The 13296-nt window shown below is 36.4% G+C and overlaps 1 protein-coding gene across 1 annotated transcript; it reads right to left on the reverse strand.

Moving 5' to 3' along the window:
* Positions 1-136: 136 nt before the first annotated feature.
* On the reverse strand, positions 137-7072 carry LOC129000879 (heat shock factor-binding protein 1-like). Its single transcript, XM_054427945.1, has 3 exons — positions 6811-7072; positions 2455-2521; positions 137-444 (listed from the first exon to the last, which is right to left on the reverse strand). Exons 1-3 carry the CDS (start codon positions 6910-6912, stop codon positions 356-358), a joined length of 258 nt encoding a protein of 85 aa, XP_054283920.1. The 5' UTR covers positions 6913-7072; the 3' UTR covers positions 137-355.
* Positions 7073-13296: the final 6224 nt, after the last annotated feature.

The following is a 13296-nucleotide window of genomic DNA, read 5'->3' on the forward strand; positions in this document are numbered from 1 at the left end:
TAATTGTGCATACACTCCAGTGTAACAGCTTTTTCAGAATACCAAACTGTGGCTGTGGCACTTTTGTCTCGCAGCGGCCTTAGATGAGGCTATTGTAAAACAGATTTGGTTGAGGGACTTCAATAAACACAGCTGGTTGTATAAAAGTGTGTTATATCATACAAACTCAAAAAATAACAGGTGTATTAATAAAATAAATAACATAGTAGTCTAATAGAGTAATCAAAAAAAATTTGGAACACTTTTGAACATGACTGCTATTTAAATATTACTTGATTCTTAAATGTGAGAGGTATGTAGAAGTACACTAAGTCACTGATAAATTTCAAGTCAAATAGGCTAAATCTTGAAGGACTTATTTTTCTGCTCCTTCGACACCTGCTTGGGTCATTAGATCTGAGATGTTCTTTTCCAAATCATCGATGCGGTTCCCCATTTCATCTAGTAAGAATCAGTTAAGGCACATAATACCAATCCAAAATTACACTTATAAAGAGTAAGACTAAGAATATTAGTGTTAGCACTCAGGCAACTAATGTAGACACGTAATATGATAACAGCAACAGCAAATCAGATGAGGCCACGAGTGTAACCAGGGGGCTACAGTACCTGTGTGAAGGGTTGGGGTGAACCAAAGGCCTGCGAAAACAACATTCCTAAGCAATAGAGCGATAGCAATGGCCGATGGTTTCTTACTGAACTGTGTTGTATGGTGTGCAGGAAGGCTGAAATCTGTTGATCTTCTGGTCTGGTATGAGTGAAAATCTCCATTCCTGGGAAGGTCCAGTCGGTCAGTGTATTGAACAACTGTAATGATATAAAGTGCTATGACGTTTACAATCTGGACCTTCCCAGGATTGGAGATTTTCACCCATACCAGACCAGATGAGCAACAGATTTCAGCCTTCCTGCACAACATACAACACAGTTCTGTAAGAAACCATTCTATATCAGTCATAAGATTATCAATGCACTACCTTAAGACCGAGAGGAAACACACTAAAACAGGGACTGCAAGACTGGCTGGTGGAACGACCTGTTTACTCAACCAAAGACCTAAGACCAGAAAATACTTGTAAAGCAAGAAATCTAAACAAACATGAGGCTATTGTATTTCTTGAAGAAAATGAAAATAATAATAAAAAAAATTGTCTATGAAATAAGTACTGCAGCAAATGTGATTAGGTCTAGCTACCTTTCAATTTGGTACCAAATTTGTATTCAAAAATGTTTTAATGATGTAAGGCCTACTTTTTTATTTCGGTTAAGTTTTTTGTAGCAAATCGCTTTATATTTTACAAACACTCAATTAAAAATTGAGATTTAACAATTTAACATTTAATTTTTTTCTGAGGGATTCTTCAAACAAGTAAATCTAACGTTTTCAGTCTTTCCTTTAAATTTTGAATAATTAGGAACAAGGTAAGGGACCCTTGTGTTACTCGTAAATAGAAATAAGGTTCATTGGAAATGTAAACTCCTTAAAATGTAGAACAACAACAAATGTATTCAGACAGCTTTAAATAGGTATTAATTTTAGTTCAAATCCACCAAACAGCTTCAAACTTTCAATTGTAAGGTTGAGAAAAGCGTTGTACCTCCACACAAGTTGTCTAGTTAATTTTAGGTCAAAATGTAAGAAACATTTTGTCCGTTTTCATAAAAGAATCCAATTGTACCGGGTGTCCACAAAGTCTTGGTCTGATTTAATAGCTTTGCTGTACGAAAACCATTAGAGCCACACTTTTAATAAAATTGGTAATGCCTAAACACAGCTGATTGACAACAATACAATCATGATTCAATATAATAACAAATCAGAAATGGTGAGTTTACAAGAGAAATCACAGTTTGTGTTGTTTTTTCACGAAACCCAATCCCCTATAGCAGTTCAACGACTATCCATTTAAGTGGGAAGGTTAACAGACACAATAATTGTAGAATTTGAGGGAGTTAAAATCCCAGGACCGTGATTGAAAATGAAAGGGCCAGTCCAAAACTAAATCTTTGGTGCGGTGTAATGCATGATGGAATCATAGGATGAATTTTCGTTGCCAAAGAAATTGTAAATGGGTTTGTTTACTTGGTTATGTTGGAGTTGTATGTAGTACCTCAACTATAAGAACTGCAACTTATGATAGTTTTCCAGCAAGGAGGCACTCCACCTCATTGGGCTAAATCTGTGAGGGATTTTTTAAACCTTTACTTCCCTGGTCGCTGGATCAGGCGTGATGGCCCGACCAAATGGCCACCTCGTCCCCACCATGTAACCCCCATGGGTATACTGGGGTATACCCCATGGTATACCCATGGGGTATGGGTATATATACATACCCCGGGGGTTATTATAATATCTTTCTACCTGTTCTAGAATTGAGATATAGTTTACAATCCCAAAATATTAAAGTTACAAAGTATAGCAAATGGTTTAAAACCTAATAGTTAAAAGGATATTCCTTGTGATGATTTGTTCTGACATGGTCTGGAATTTGTCTTGGGTCTGTTGAAGCAATGTTTGAATCTGAAAAAATAATAATAATATTAGTATTTTTTGTGAAGTTTAAGGACACAAAACTGTTGGTTACTGTGCCATGACATTTGGCACCTTAAATCACAGGGGTTCGTATTCAGCCTGGCATCTGAGACATAACAATACAAATATTGGGCCAATTAAACTGAAATTTAAAGCCTTGATTCAAACTGTATTGAGGCCAAGATTTTTCATTGTTATAAAGATTGTATTTGTTTTTTTTTTTTGTTTGTTTGTATGCCATTGGATTTTTTTTTACCTTTTTTGTAAGGGGACGATCAAAAACCTGGTCTTGTTAGATAGCACCATTAATTAAATAATGGCAAATGTGTCCAATCTAATTTGAAATCCAACCAGTGATCTTCAGATTAAAAGGTAATCACTATTTACTTGGCTATCCAGCAATCATTTGCTATGGTTTCACATTCTTTACTTATGGCTTTACTAAAATATTGATCACATAGCAAAACAATTTCAATGTTAACATTTTCTGTACAAACCTTTATTTACTATGTTGTATGTACATTTCTTATAAGTTTTGTAATTCATTCGGAAAGTTTACAGAAATGTTTTTAATAAATTTCATTATTAAATGACTTTGAGATTTCTATATGAGGTAGGCCTAACTTATATTTTGAGGTACCCAATTTTGGGAGGTAAAAACGTACCATGAATAAACACAAACGTCTAAGTGTTAGCCATAGTTTAAACTGGGCCCAGTATGCAAAGGAAGTAGGCATAGACTCAAAACACAATAAAGAATAAACATACTCACACAACATATATTTATTTATAATAACACTCCAAATCAAATCAAACCAACCAGATTACAGTTCACTTTGAGAGGATCAACACCATTTTACAAATAAATATTTAATACCAAAAACGATGTAACCCCTGAAACTGGTGTTTGGTGACAGACGAGAGACAACGACTAGACAATCAGACGGATCTTCGATCAGCTGTTGGCTAGTATTTTAATTCGCCCCAAGGAGCGTGTAAGCTTCAACCGAACCGTATTAATTCATTTGTATGCTTTCGACGAGGTAACTTCACTGTAACATATGCTACATTCGTAGGTATATAACTTATGCCAATCATTGTTGATTTATTACGAAGGTTAGCTATTCAATTGCTTTTACTTTGCTTTTGATAACTTTAAATTTAAGTTAGGCGTAGCCTAAATTAATGGGATAATTAAGTTACTTAATTTTTGCGAGCTTAAAAACAATAAGAAGTTACTGACCTCAGCAAACCCGTCATCAGCAGCTAAACAGCTTGGGGTGCACAGAAGGAGCCTCCCCGAAGATTGTGACCATTACACGCTATGAACGACATCACAATCGGGCGCACCCCGGGCAACGCTGACATGTCAGCGGCAAATCCTTCTACAGCCGGACGACTTCGAAACATGAATCTGCTTAAATGGTCTTTTTCACGGCCATTAGTAACGATCTCGATTAATATCGAGGGAATATCGAGAGACAAAGAAGTATTACTGTCCGATATGTGCAAGACGTACGAATGCGACTTCCTACTTGTGCAAGAAACACACCGGGGCATTTTAAAACCTAGACCCAACATAGAGGGAATGAGACTGATTCTAGAGAGACCTCATGATCAATATGGTAGTGCTGTTTTTGCCAGGCCATACATTGACATCACCTCAGCTTCGCTTACTGAGAGGAACAATACTGAGATACTAACGGTCAGGACACCACAGTACAGTGTCACCTCTTTGTATAAGCCTCCCGAATCTCAGTATGTATTTACAGAGCCCGATAATCTATGCTATGATGATATTAATTAATTGGGGGATTTTAATTGTCAGAGCATTGCTTGGGGATACAAAGAGACACGTGAAAATGGGACAAAACTTGAAACCTGGGCTGAGGCAAATGACCTGCAGCTCATACACGATCCTAAGCTCCCTTTGCTCCTTTAACAGGTAGATGGAAGAGGGGTTATAACCCTGACAACATCTTTGTGAGCAGCAGGATTGCCTCCCAGTGTGAAAAGTCTGTAGGTGATCCGATTCCCCGAACTCAACACAGACCTATAGTATGCACCGTTAGTGCTGTTGTTAAACCTGAAGTTGTTCCTCTAAGGCGCAGGTTTAATTTCAAAAAGGCCAACTGGATGGGTTTTAGGGAGATCATTGACAGAGAAATCGCCAATATCCCTCCACAACCTGATATGTATGACTCCTTCGCTAAGCTTGTCCAGCAGGTCTTGAGAAAAATGATACCTAGAGGCTGTCGAACCCATTACATCGCAGGACTCTCTGAAGAGGCAAAGCCACTGCTAGAACGATACCAAGGTCTCTTTGACAATGATCCCTTTGCTGAGGACACACTTCTAGCTGGTGAAGAGCTTATGTCAGTCATTGCCGAAAATCGCAAAACTAAGTGGTGTGATCTTGTGGAGAGTTTAGATATGCAGGTGAACAGCAGACGGGCCTGGAGGTTCCTCAAGAACATAAATGGAGATGCGACAAAACCAAAAGACATCTTTACAACGGTTACTGCCGATCAAGTCGCTACCAACCTTCTTTTAAATGGCAAAACCTATGGAAGGAAATACCGGGAGCCTGTTGTGCGTGATGTGGCAAGTGAGAATCATTTCCAGGAAGAACCATTCACCATGTCCGAGCTAACTGCAGTCATTACCAGCTTAAAGACTAACAGAGCTCCAGGTATTGACGAGATCAGAGTCGAACAACTAAAGAACCTAGGTAAAAATGCCATGCAATGGTTGTTGAGCCTCATGAACATGTGCGTAAGCCAAATGCAAAGGCATGGAGGCTGCACTGCTCAAACCTGGGAAAGATCCAAAAGAACTTTCAACCTGTTTCTCTCTTATGCCACACATATAAAATATTAGAACGTCTAATACTCAATCGAATCGGCAATTTTCTGGAACAAAAGATCATTCCACAACAGGCAGGCTTTCGATCAGGCTAGTCTTGTTGTGGCCAAGTTTTAAACCTGACCCAGCACATTGAGGATGGGTTTGAGAGAAAACAGATCACGGGTGTCGCTTTTGTAGATTTAACAAATTCTCATTTCATACTGGGGCTCCAAACAAATTTATTTCTTTGGTTAGTACGTTATTTGAATTATTGATTACAGTAGGCCTATATATGTTTGAGTTTTTATAAAGGGTGATAGATTACTGAGTACCGGTAGTGTAATAAAATTTAGTAGCTATTTCATATGCCTACATTGTGTCAGTTCAATCAGTTCCTGCCTATTCCCACACATTGTCAAGCGAGTATACTGAGCTAAGTTAATTCACTTTAGTTGTCATTTTTATTTTTCACGTTTAACGTAAAGTCAAAACCAAAATAAAAGTTTACACCTAAGACATAGCTGTTAATTAATAGCCCGGTAATACTGAACTTATACTTCTTATATGTTATATTGCATTTTTTTGTCTTGTTTACCGAAATTAGACTAAATTGACCATACAGCTAATGGCAACTAAGGGACCTACAGTACAGTTTATAGTGGAATCCGACCACATTTTTTCCTTAAACGAATTGGTCAAATTTTCAGGATGGTACTGCTGATAGTCCTACTGCTCACTAGTGCAGACGTTAATCCACGCCAGGGAGTATCACATCCACAGTGTATGCCTATAATAATATCCACAATTCGTGACCCCCTGGTGGCTGGATTACAGGACGTTGTCACCATCCCAGTCCCAGTTATCATAAGTTAAATATGTTTGTAGGACAGTCCTCCTTTCGTTATGAATCGAACGATACCAGATGAGACATAACTTACATTCTATTGATGATAACCCAACCTAAGATAACCGCCGCAGCGCGCTGTATAAGGGTTGCCTCTGTATAATACCAATGTACTAAGTTGTGTTTAAAGAATATAAAGATATTAGGTTTAGTACACTATTTTTGGGATAACAATATTGGGTAGGCTTCAATATCTGTTGGCACAAACAACCGAATGAAAATATCGATTATTCGATTGTTGCATACGATATATCGATCAATATTTTCATTCGGTTTGTGCACGATATTATTATTTATTGTTTCCTAACAGACTGACACTGCTGGGTTGCTCAAATCATTGCATAGCCTTGTATAAAATCTAGGTCTAGTAACTTAGCGTTACTCAATTGTCTGATAGGGGAACCTATTCATATTTTACCTGAGGGTAATCTACAAATTTTAGATTGTTGTAAAGTGTAGTTAAATGACAAAATTCTGCTTCAATTTAGCTGGAACACTGATACCCTAGTATAAATAACCAACTTACATATTGAGTCAACTCTTGTACATTCTTAGGGTCACTTGTTGTACCTACTGCAAAGTTTTGCTGTTCCTCAGTAGGCTTAACTTCTGGTTTAATGTCTGCCATGACTTCACTTCAATTTGAATATAGGCTTCAAACTTCCAGAGATTTCCACTTCAATTTTGTTTGGAAATAGATGTTACTTCCTGTCACTTCTCTTCTTGGTTAGATTTTTGCCTCCAATCAACAGACTACAAAGTCTACCGATTGACAGTTTTCGTTTTCAGTTCAGTCAGAAGAAAAGAAGCTGCGTTCCGTTCTAGATTGAAGATAACCAGCTGTTCATGAATCGCCAACTACATAAAAAAGATCTTACAAAATGTCAGTGCTGTAGGTTATTATTAGTGTATAATATTACCATTGATTAAAAAGGTACTCTCTAATAGATTTATCAATCATCCTTATGGGTAAAATATATAAAATATGAAACAAATATTAGTACACTAGTACATGCTACATATTTTACTATAGAACAAGGAGCCCAGTTGTACACAAAAAAAAGTTAGTAATTATTTTACTTTTATGTACGTGATACTTTTACTAACAATCCTTTGACATACTATTACAAAATAAATGAAATGAAATTTCTTTGTGCCGATGTCACCACTGAGCTATAATTAATAATATCGATAATGACTATTATGTGAACTAAGCTGCATTCTTTAGGTACAAAATTGACATAAGACAATTTTAAGCTGTGCTTATGATATTTTGAAAGAATTTCAATGGTTTTTTCGTTATTTCAAGAACTTTCCATCCAAAAATCTTTAAGGTTAAGGAATATGAGGTGGCCAAAGAGCAGTGGATAAAATTATTTCCTCCTTATTCCCTGCACTTATATGGATGTGTTTTTGGCGAGTTAATGGCCGAAGCAGGGTATTTACTCAGGGGAGGTATAGAAGAGGCTACGATGACAGCTGAGATCTTCTTATTAGCTGAGGGAACGCCATTACCGTAACAAAACGTTCAACAGCCATCGACCTCGGTGGTCTATAGGTTGGCGTGCCGGGCTGATATACTGTAGGTCCCAGGTTCGAATCCCGCTGATAGCGTTAACTTTTTGTCCAAGATTTTTTTATTATCAGCAAGTTTGGTTGGTTTGGTTTGGTTATTACAGTTTAATTTTATTATTAAGTCATTATAAAATTTTAATTGAGCAATTTCTAGTTTTATTTAATAAACAGAATTATTTTTCCGATTACTAAACTTTTGTTATATTATTTCTTTATCAGCAAGTTTGGTTAGTTCGGTTAGGTTATGATAGTTTAATTTTATAATTAAAAAATAGTAAAATTGAATTTGAGGCATTTATAATTTTATTTTATGAACAGAACTATTTTTGCGATTAGTAAACCTTCATTGCCAAAGTGCTCTCTACTACAGCGCTGTTCGCGGAGGAATTTTGAACTAAATGCCTCATTTGTACCTCCCCTAAGTCAGACCCCCAAAGCAGTAGTTCGACGGAAACAGACCCTGATGTAGGGGTCAGCGTCCCAGTGCCACCGCTTAATGTATCTTGCACTGTAGGCTAGATTAGATTACATGTTTTGTAGACCGAGAACAAGGTGCGTATCGTAAGGCAAAGATGGCCGGAATTATGAGTGTTCATTAAATTAATGATATGATAGCTTATTTGTTACAGTGACTGAGATCAGCTAGTTATTAGCCAGGACCATTCATAAAGTTCTGATAAAGGATAACTGGGTCCAGTTAAGAACCACAAAAAGCTAGTATATACTGTTCTTATAGGACTGAATCGCTGACCCTCTGGTTAACAGGAGGGCAAATACTCATACTCAGCAATCCAAGTTGTCATTGGTTATTTGTGGAAATCAAACCCAAAGCATCGAGAACAGGAGTGCTCTTAAACCACTTGTTAAGACTTGCTCCATTATTCATTAATCCTTTATCAAGTTTTGATATAGTTATCCGATTTGTTTAAATAGTTTTGAATCAATGTTTTCCGTTTGAGCGAATTTCCCTATAGGGAAGTAGCTATTGCCGTAGGTGGCACGGTAAGACCTAGGCCCGGGAACGATTTACTTTTTCATTTTGATGTCACCAGAGGACAAGAACACCATTCGTTCAAATTTGTGTGACATATATTCATATATGTCTCCAGTAGCGCGATAACTCGAGCAAAAATCATCCGATTTTGATTAGATTCAATACAAACGTGTAAGCGTACGTTTATTCGAACGAGTTTGCGAACCAGCATGATCGGGGGAACAGGGGTTTATGGGGTAAAAAATTGTTTACAGTTAAGTTTGTGTTTTTAATTTATAAATAATGTTTTGATATTGTGTGGATATTGTTTAGGTATAGTGGTAGAACATAATTGCTATAGTATAGGTATATGTGTTATACTTATAGCTTCCGTAAATTAAAAGAACCAAATTTTCTCAAACTGTGTCCTCTTCCATTGCAAACACAAAGCACGAGTAACTGCAATAAGCATTTTATACTTATACGCAACCCCCGTATGAAGGACGGGTATTCTGCTAGTAGGGAATAAATGTGATATTTTTTAGGAGACATTTCCCATGTAGCACAGATGGTTGGGCCAACGTTGGTAAATAGTGGAGCCACACAGTTGGCCAACGGTAGAAATGTCACCTCTTTAAACTGTTTTCCAGCCAACCATTGTCCAACCGTTTTATTTCACACAAAATAATAAAGATTTAGTACGAAAAGCATAATTATTAGTTGAGTAAATCGATTAAATAGTTCATAAAAACAAATTTTGAAAAAAGCTAGAACAAAATTTTTTGGCCCAGACGGGTCTCGAACCCGGGTCCTTCGATTTATGAGCCTCTTACTTTACCACTGAGCTATCTGTGATTGTTGATATAGAGAGTTTTAAAGTGGTGAAAGAGTAGCCGACAGTTGCAATGGTCGCAATACTTTAAACATTTTTGATACTACACAGTATAATATGATTCTGTTAATCTGTTAAGGCATCAAAAGTAGTTATTTTTTTTTTTTTGGAGTTAGAGAGGATACTGGTATTTGAATATAGATTAATTAATTACCGTTAGATTATTAATGCTATTATAATTGCCTGTTATATGATTAATTACTCTTTCCCCTTAAATTGTTGCAAATAAGTTAAAGAATATTAATTTAAAAAATATTTGCATTATTATAATTATTAAAATTCATTGTTGTAGCCCCGGAACTGTAATATATAAAATATCTGGTTTTACAATACCTTTATCAGTTCCAAAAACTTTTGGAAACTTTTGGAACTGATAAAGGTATTGTAAAACCAGATATTTTATTATAATTATGTTGTGAAAACTAGACCCAGAGAATGAAAGTCGTGTAAACTCAACTATGGACCATCGTTGGTCCAACAAAAGTATCTTTTGTTGGTCCAACGGAGTGAAAAACGGTTGGACAACGGTTGGCTTGATGTATGATATCCAGCAATGCATATTAATGTATTTCATTAACAATGAACCAATGTTGGTCCACAGTTGTAAATATTGGTTGGCCCAACTACGAGATATACAGTTGGACAACGGTTGGTTGGTTGTGGAGGCTCCAACCAACCATCGACCAACTGTCCCACAGTTGGCCAACGTTGGCCCAACCATCTGTGCTACATGGGTTTAGTGTAAATCCAATCAGGCAAATAGAAATTCGCTTAGTCTGCTGGTTTGCTGCGGCGGGGGTATTAGTTTCCTTATAGGTACTCGTTAAACCTGATGTTATTTAAAAATATTTGGAAATTCGCTTAGTCGACAGTTTTGTTTCTGCGGGGGTATTTATTTAATGCCAATAAGAATTAATAAATTGTATAAAATAACATTGGCATAAAAAGGTTGCAAATATGTTACACAGTATATGCCACTGGATTATGCATCAACTTTATTTGGAAACTTACTAATTCTATTATTTATATAACATATAACAATGTAACAGTTATAGTGATTTGACGGCTACGATGGCTAATTTTTTAAAGCCGTAGCCTATAATATAATACATTTCTTTATTTGTTTATAAAGAATCAAGACATAGCATAAACTAAACTCTTACCTTCTGACTCAGGAGTCTATTGACATGTTTAATCTATACGCTATTACTTCCCTAGCAACGTTCAACAGATTAGGCCCCTTCCTGTCGCCAACGCTGCCTGGTACCATAGATAAAGCGTTCACTATAGTCTATGCTGGTACTTTCGGTGCTACAATGAGATCGATACAAAACTCACAGCGAGAGGTGTTTGGCCAAAGCCCAGCGGTCCTACCACCACCCCTGGTTTAAGTCAGAGTTTTATTCACCAGGCCGCTTTCCTGAAAAATCTTCAGATTTCTCTTCCTGCTGTCAGCTTCAATCTTTGTCCTTCAAGGCACATTCTGTGCCCAACCAAAACCTCTCCCCTCACCTAGTACCCTCTGTACTAGGATCATAGGATTTTTTTCAATCTTCTTAATTTATTTCATCTTTCCTAATATTTGTCCTTTTCACATTCCAGCCTGTCTTCCTGCATTTTTAAAATTCATGCTTTTTCTTTCCTATCCTTCGGCACATTCTGGCAAACTCCAGTGCAGATTCTTTAGTATCTCAAGAAGTTGATCTTCTCCCAAGCCCATGTCTTTTGTCGGAGGAATCCCCTCATGTCGCTTCTTTCTTCTTCGTATAATGGGCACTTCATCAGTACGTGTTGCGATGTCTCCAGCTCTTCTCAATGAGAGCAAAGATCATCATCGATGAGGTTGAAACTTCCCCTTCCTTTTGTGCTTGACTCCCACCGTCTCTGCCAGTCAACGAGTCTTTCTTCCCTTCGGATCATCAAGGTCTCCTTGATGTCGACACCTTCTTCTTTGTCCCTTATTATTCTCTTAATCCTTTCTTCAACCATCAAGTCAAGCGGGATGACCCTGGCAATCACTCAGTCAGCTTCGTAAAAGAAAAGATCTAAAAAAAACAAATACTGTAATTTAGTATCCCAACGTGTTTTTGTACGGTGATTGGTTAAGGAGAAAATTCAAAACATTTTTAATTTAAAAATCTCATGTTATTCTTATGGATAATATTGTAAAATGTTGTAGTTGGCTTGTTTATGGATATATTTTGATCAAAACTTGGCGGATTTATTTGTTTCATACTAAGCTATTGATATTTTAATAAATAAACGGTATCAGCATTCTGACACATACTTTCTCCCATAAGTTTGTCAACAACCTTTATCATGTGTAAGCGGTGAGACGGAAATGGGATTAGTACAATTTTGTTCAGAATTTAAAGGACTACATACTTAATTTTTATCAAAATCGTTCGGGCCATTTTTGTAAAAATCCGATTTTTCCGTTATTTTATGGGGTTTTTATGGGAAAATAACATAATTTACAATAACTTTTGAACCATAATCTTTACAGAAATGGGATTTGTACCATTTTGTTCAGAATATAAAGGACAATAACATACAACATTTTTATGAAAATCGTTCAGGCCGTTTTTGGGAAAATCCTATTTTTCCGTTATTTTATGGAGTTTTATGGGAAAATTCCCATTAAAAATAATTTTTTTTTAAATGAAAAACTATAAAAACTTTAAGGACTATAACATACTATGTTAAAATAAAACCGTGTTTTTTTTTCTAAAATCCTATTTTTCGTTATTTTATGGGGGTTTTATGGGAAAATAACATAATTTACCATAACTTTTGAACCGTAATTTTTACAGAAATGGGATTTGTACCATTTTGTTCAGAATTTAAAGGGCTACAACATACTCAACTTTTATCAAAATCGTTCGGGCCATTTTCGAGAAAATCCAATTTTTCCGGTTTTTTATGGGTTTTTATGGGGAAATCCCCATTAAAAATCAAAGTTTCAAAAAATGAAAAAAACACCTGGAGATACCATGGATTAGAACCTACATACCAAATTTCATCGAAATCGGACCACAGGTGTAGTCCCTAGCTCTGTACACATCCAGACACACACACACACACACACACACACACACACACACACACACACACACACAGAGAGAGACATCACTTCGAAAACCACTTTTTTGGGTCCAGGGGGACCCAAAACGAATATATCCACTCAAAACTCAAACTCGAAAATTTTGACGAAAACAATACTTTCTCCATATACTATGGTATAGGGGGAGAAAGTAAAAAAAAAACACACTTTATTAGTTTCCTTATAGCACCTAACCTAGGTACTCGTTATACAGGGTGTTTCAAAATGAATCAACCGATTTTGAAAAATCATAGCTACTCATCTATGAATCCGATTTGATCGAACATTGTACTGTTGGAAAGAGGAAATTCTCAAGTTTCACGGAAAATATCTAAAAGTCCCATTTTCAAATTTTAACCCCCTCCCCAACAAAAAAATCCAAAATGGTAGACATCTGAAAAAGAAAAACACAGTTTTTTTTAAACGGCTATAGCTAGAATGCGGTAAGAGCTATAGCGAAGATTTGAAA

Source organism: Macrosteles quadrilineatus, unplaced genomic scaffold, assembly GCF_028750875.1.
Source record: "Macrosteles quadrilineatus isolate MER2022 unplaced genomic scaffold, UCM_ALF_1.0 Scaffold_8__2_contigs__length_117827958, whole genome shotgun sequence".
Taxonomy (NCBI): Eukaryota; Metazoa; Arthropoda; class Insecta; order Hemiptera; family Cicadellidae; genus Macrosteles; species Macrosteles quadrilineatus.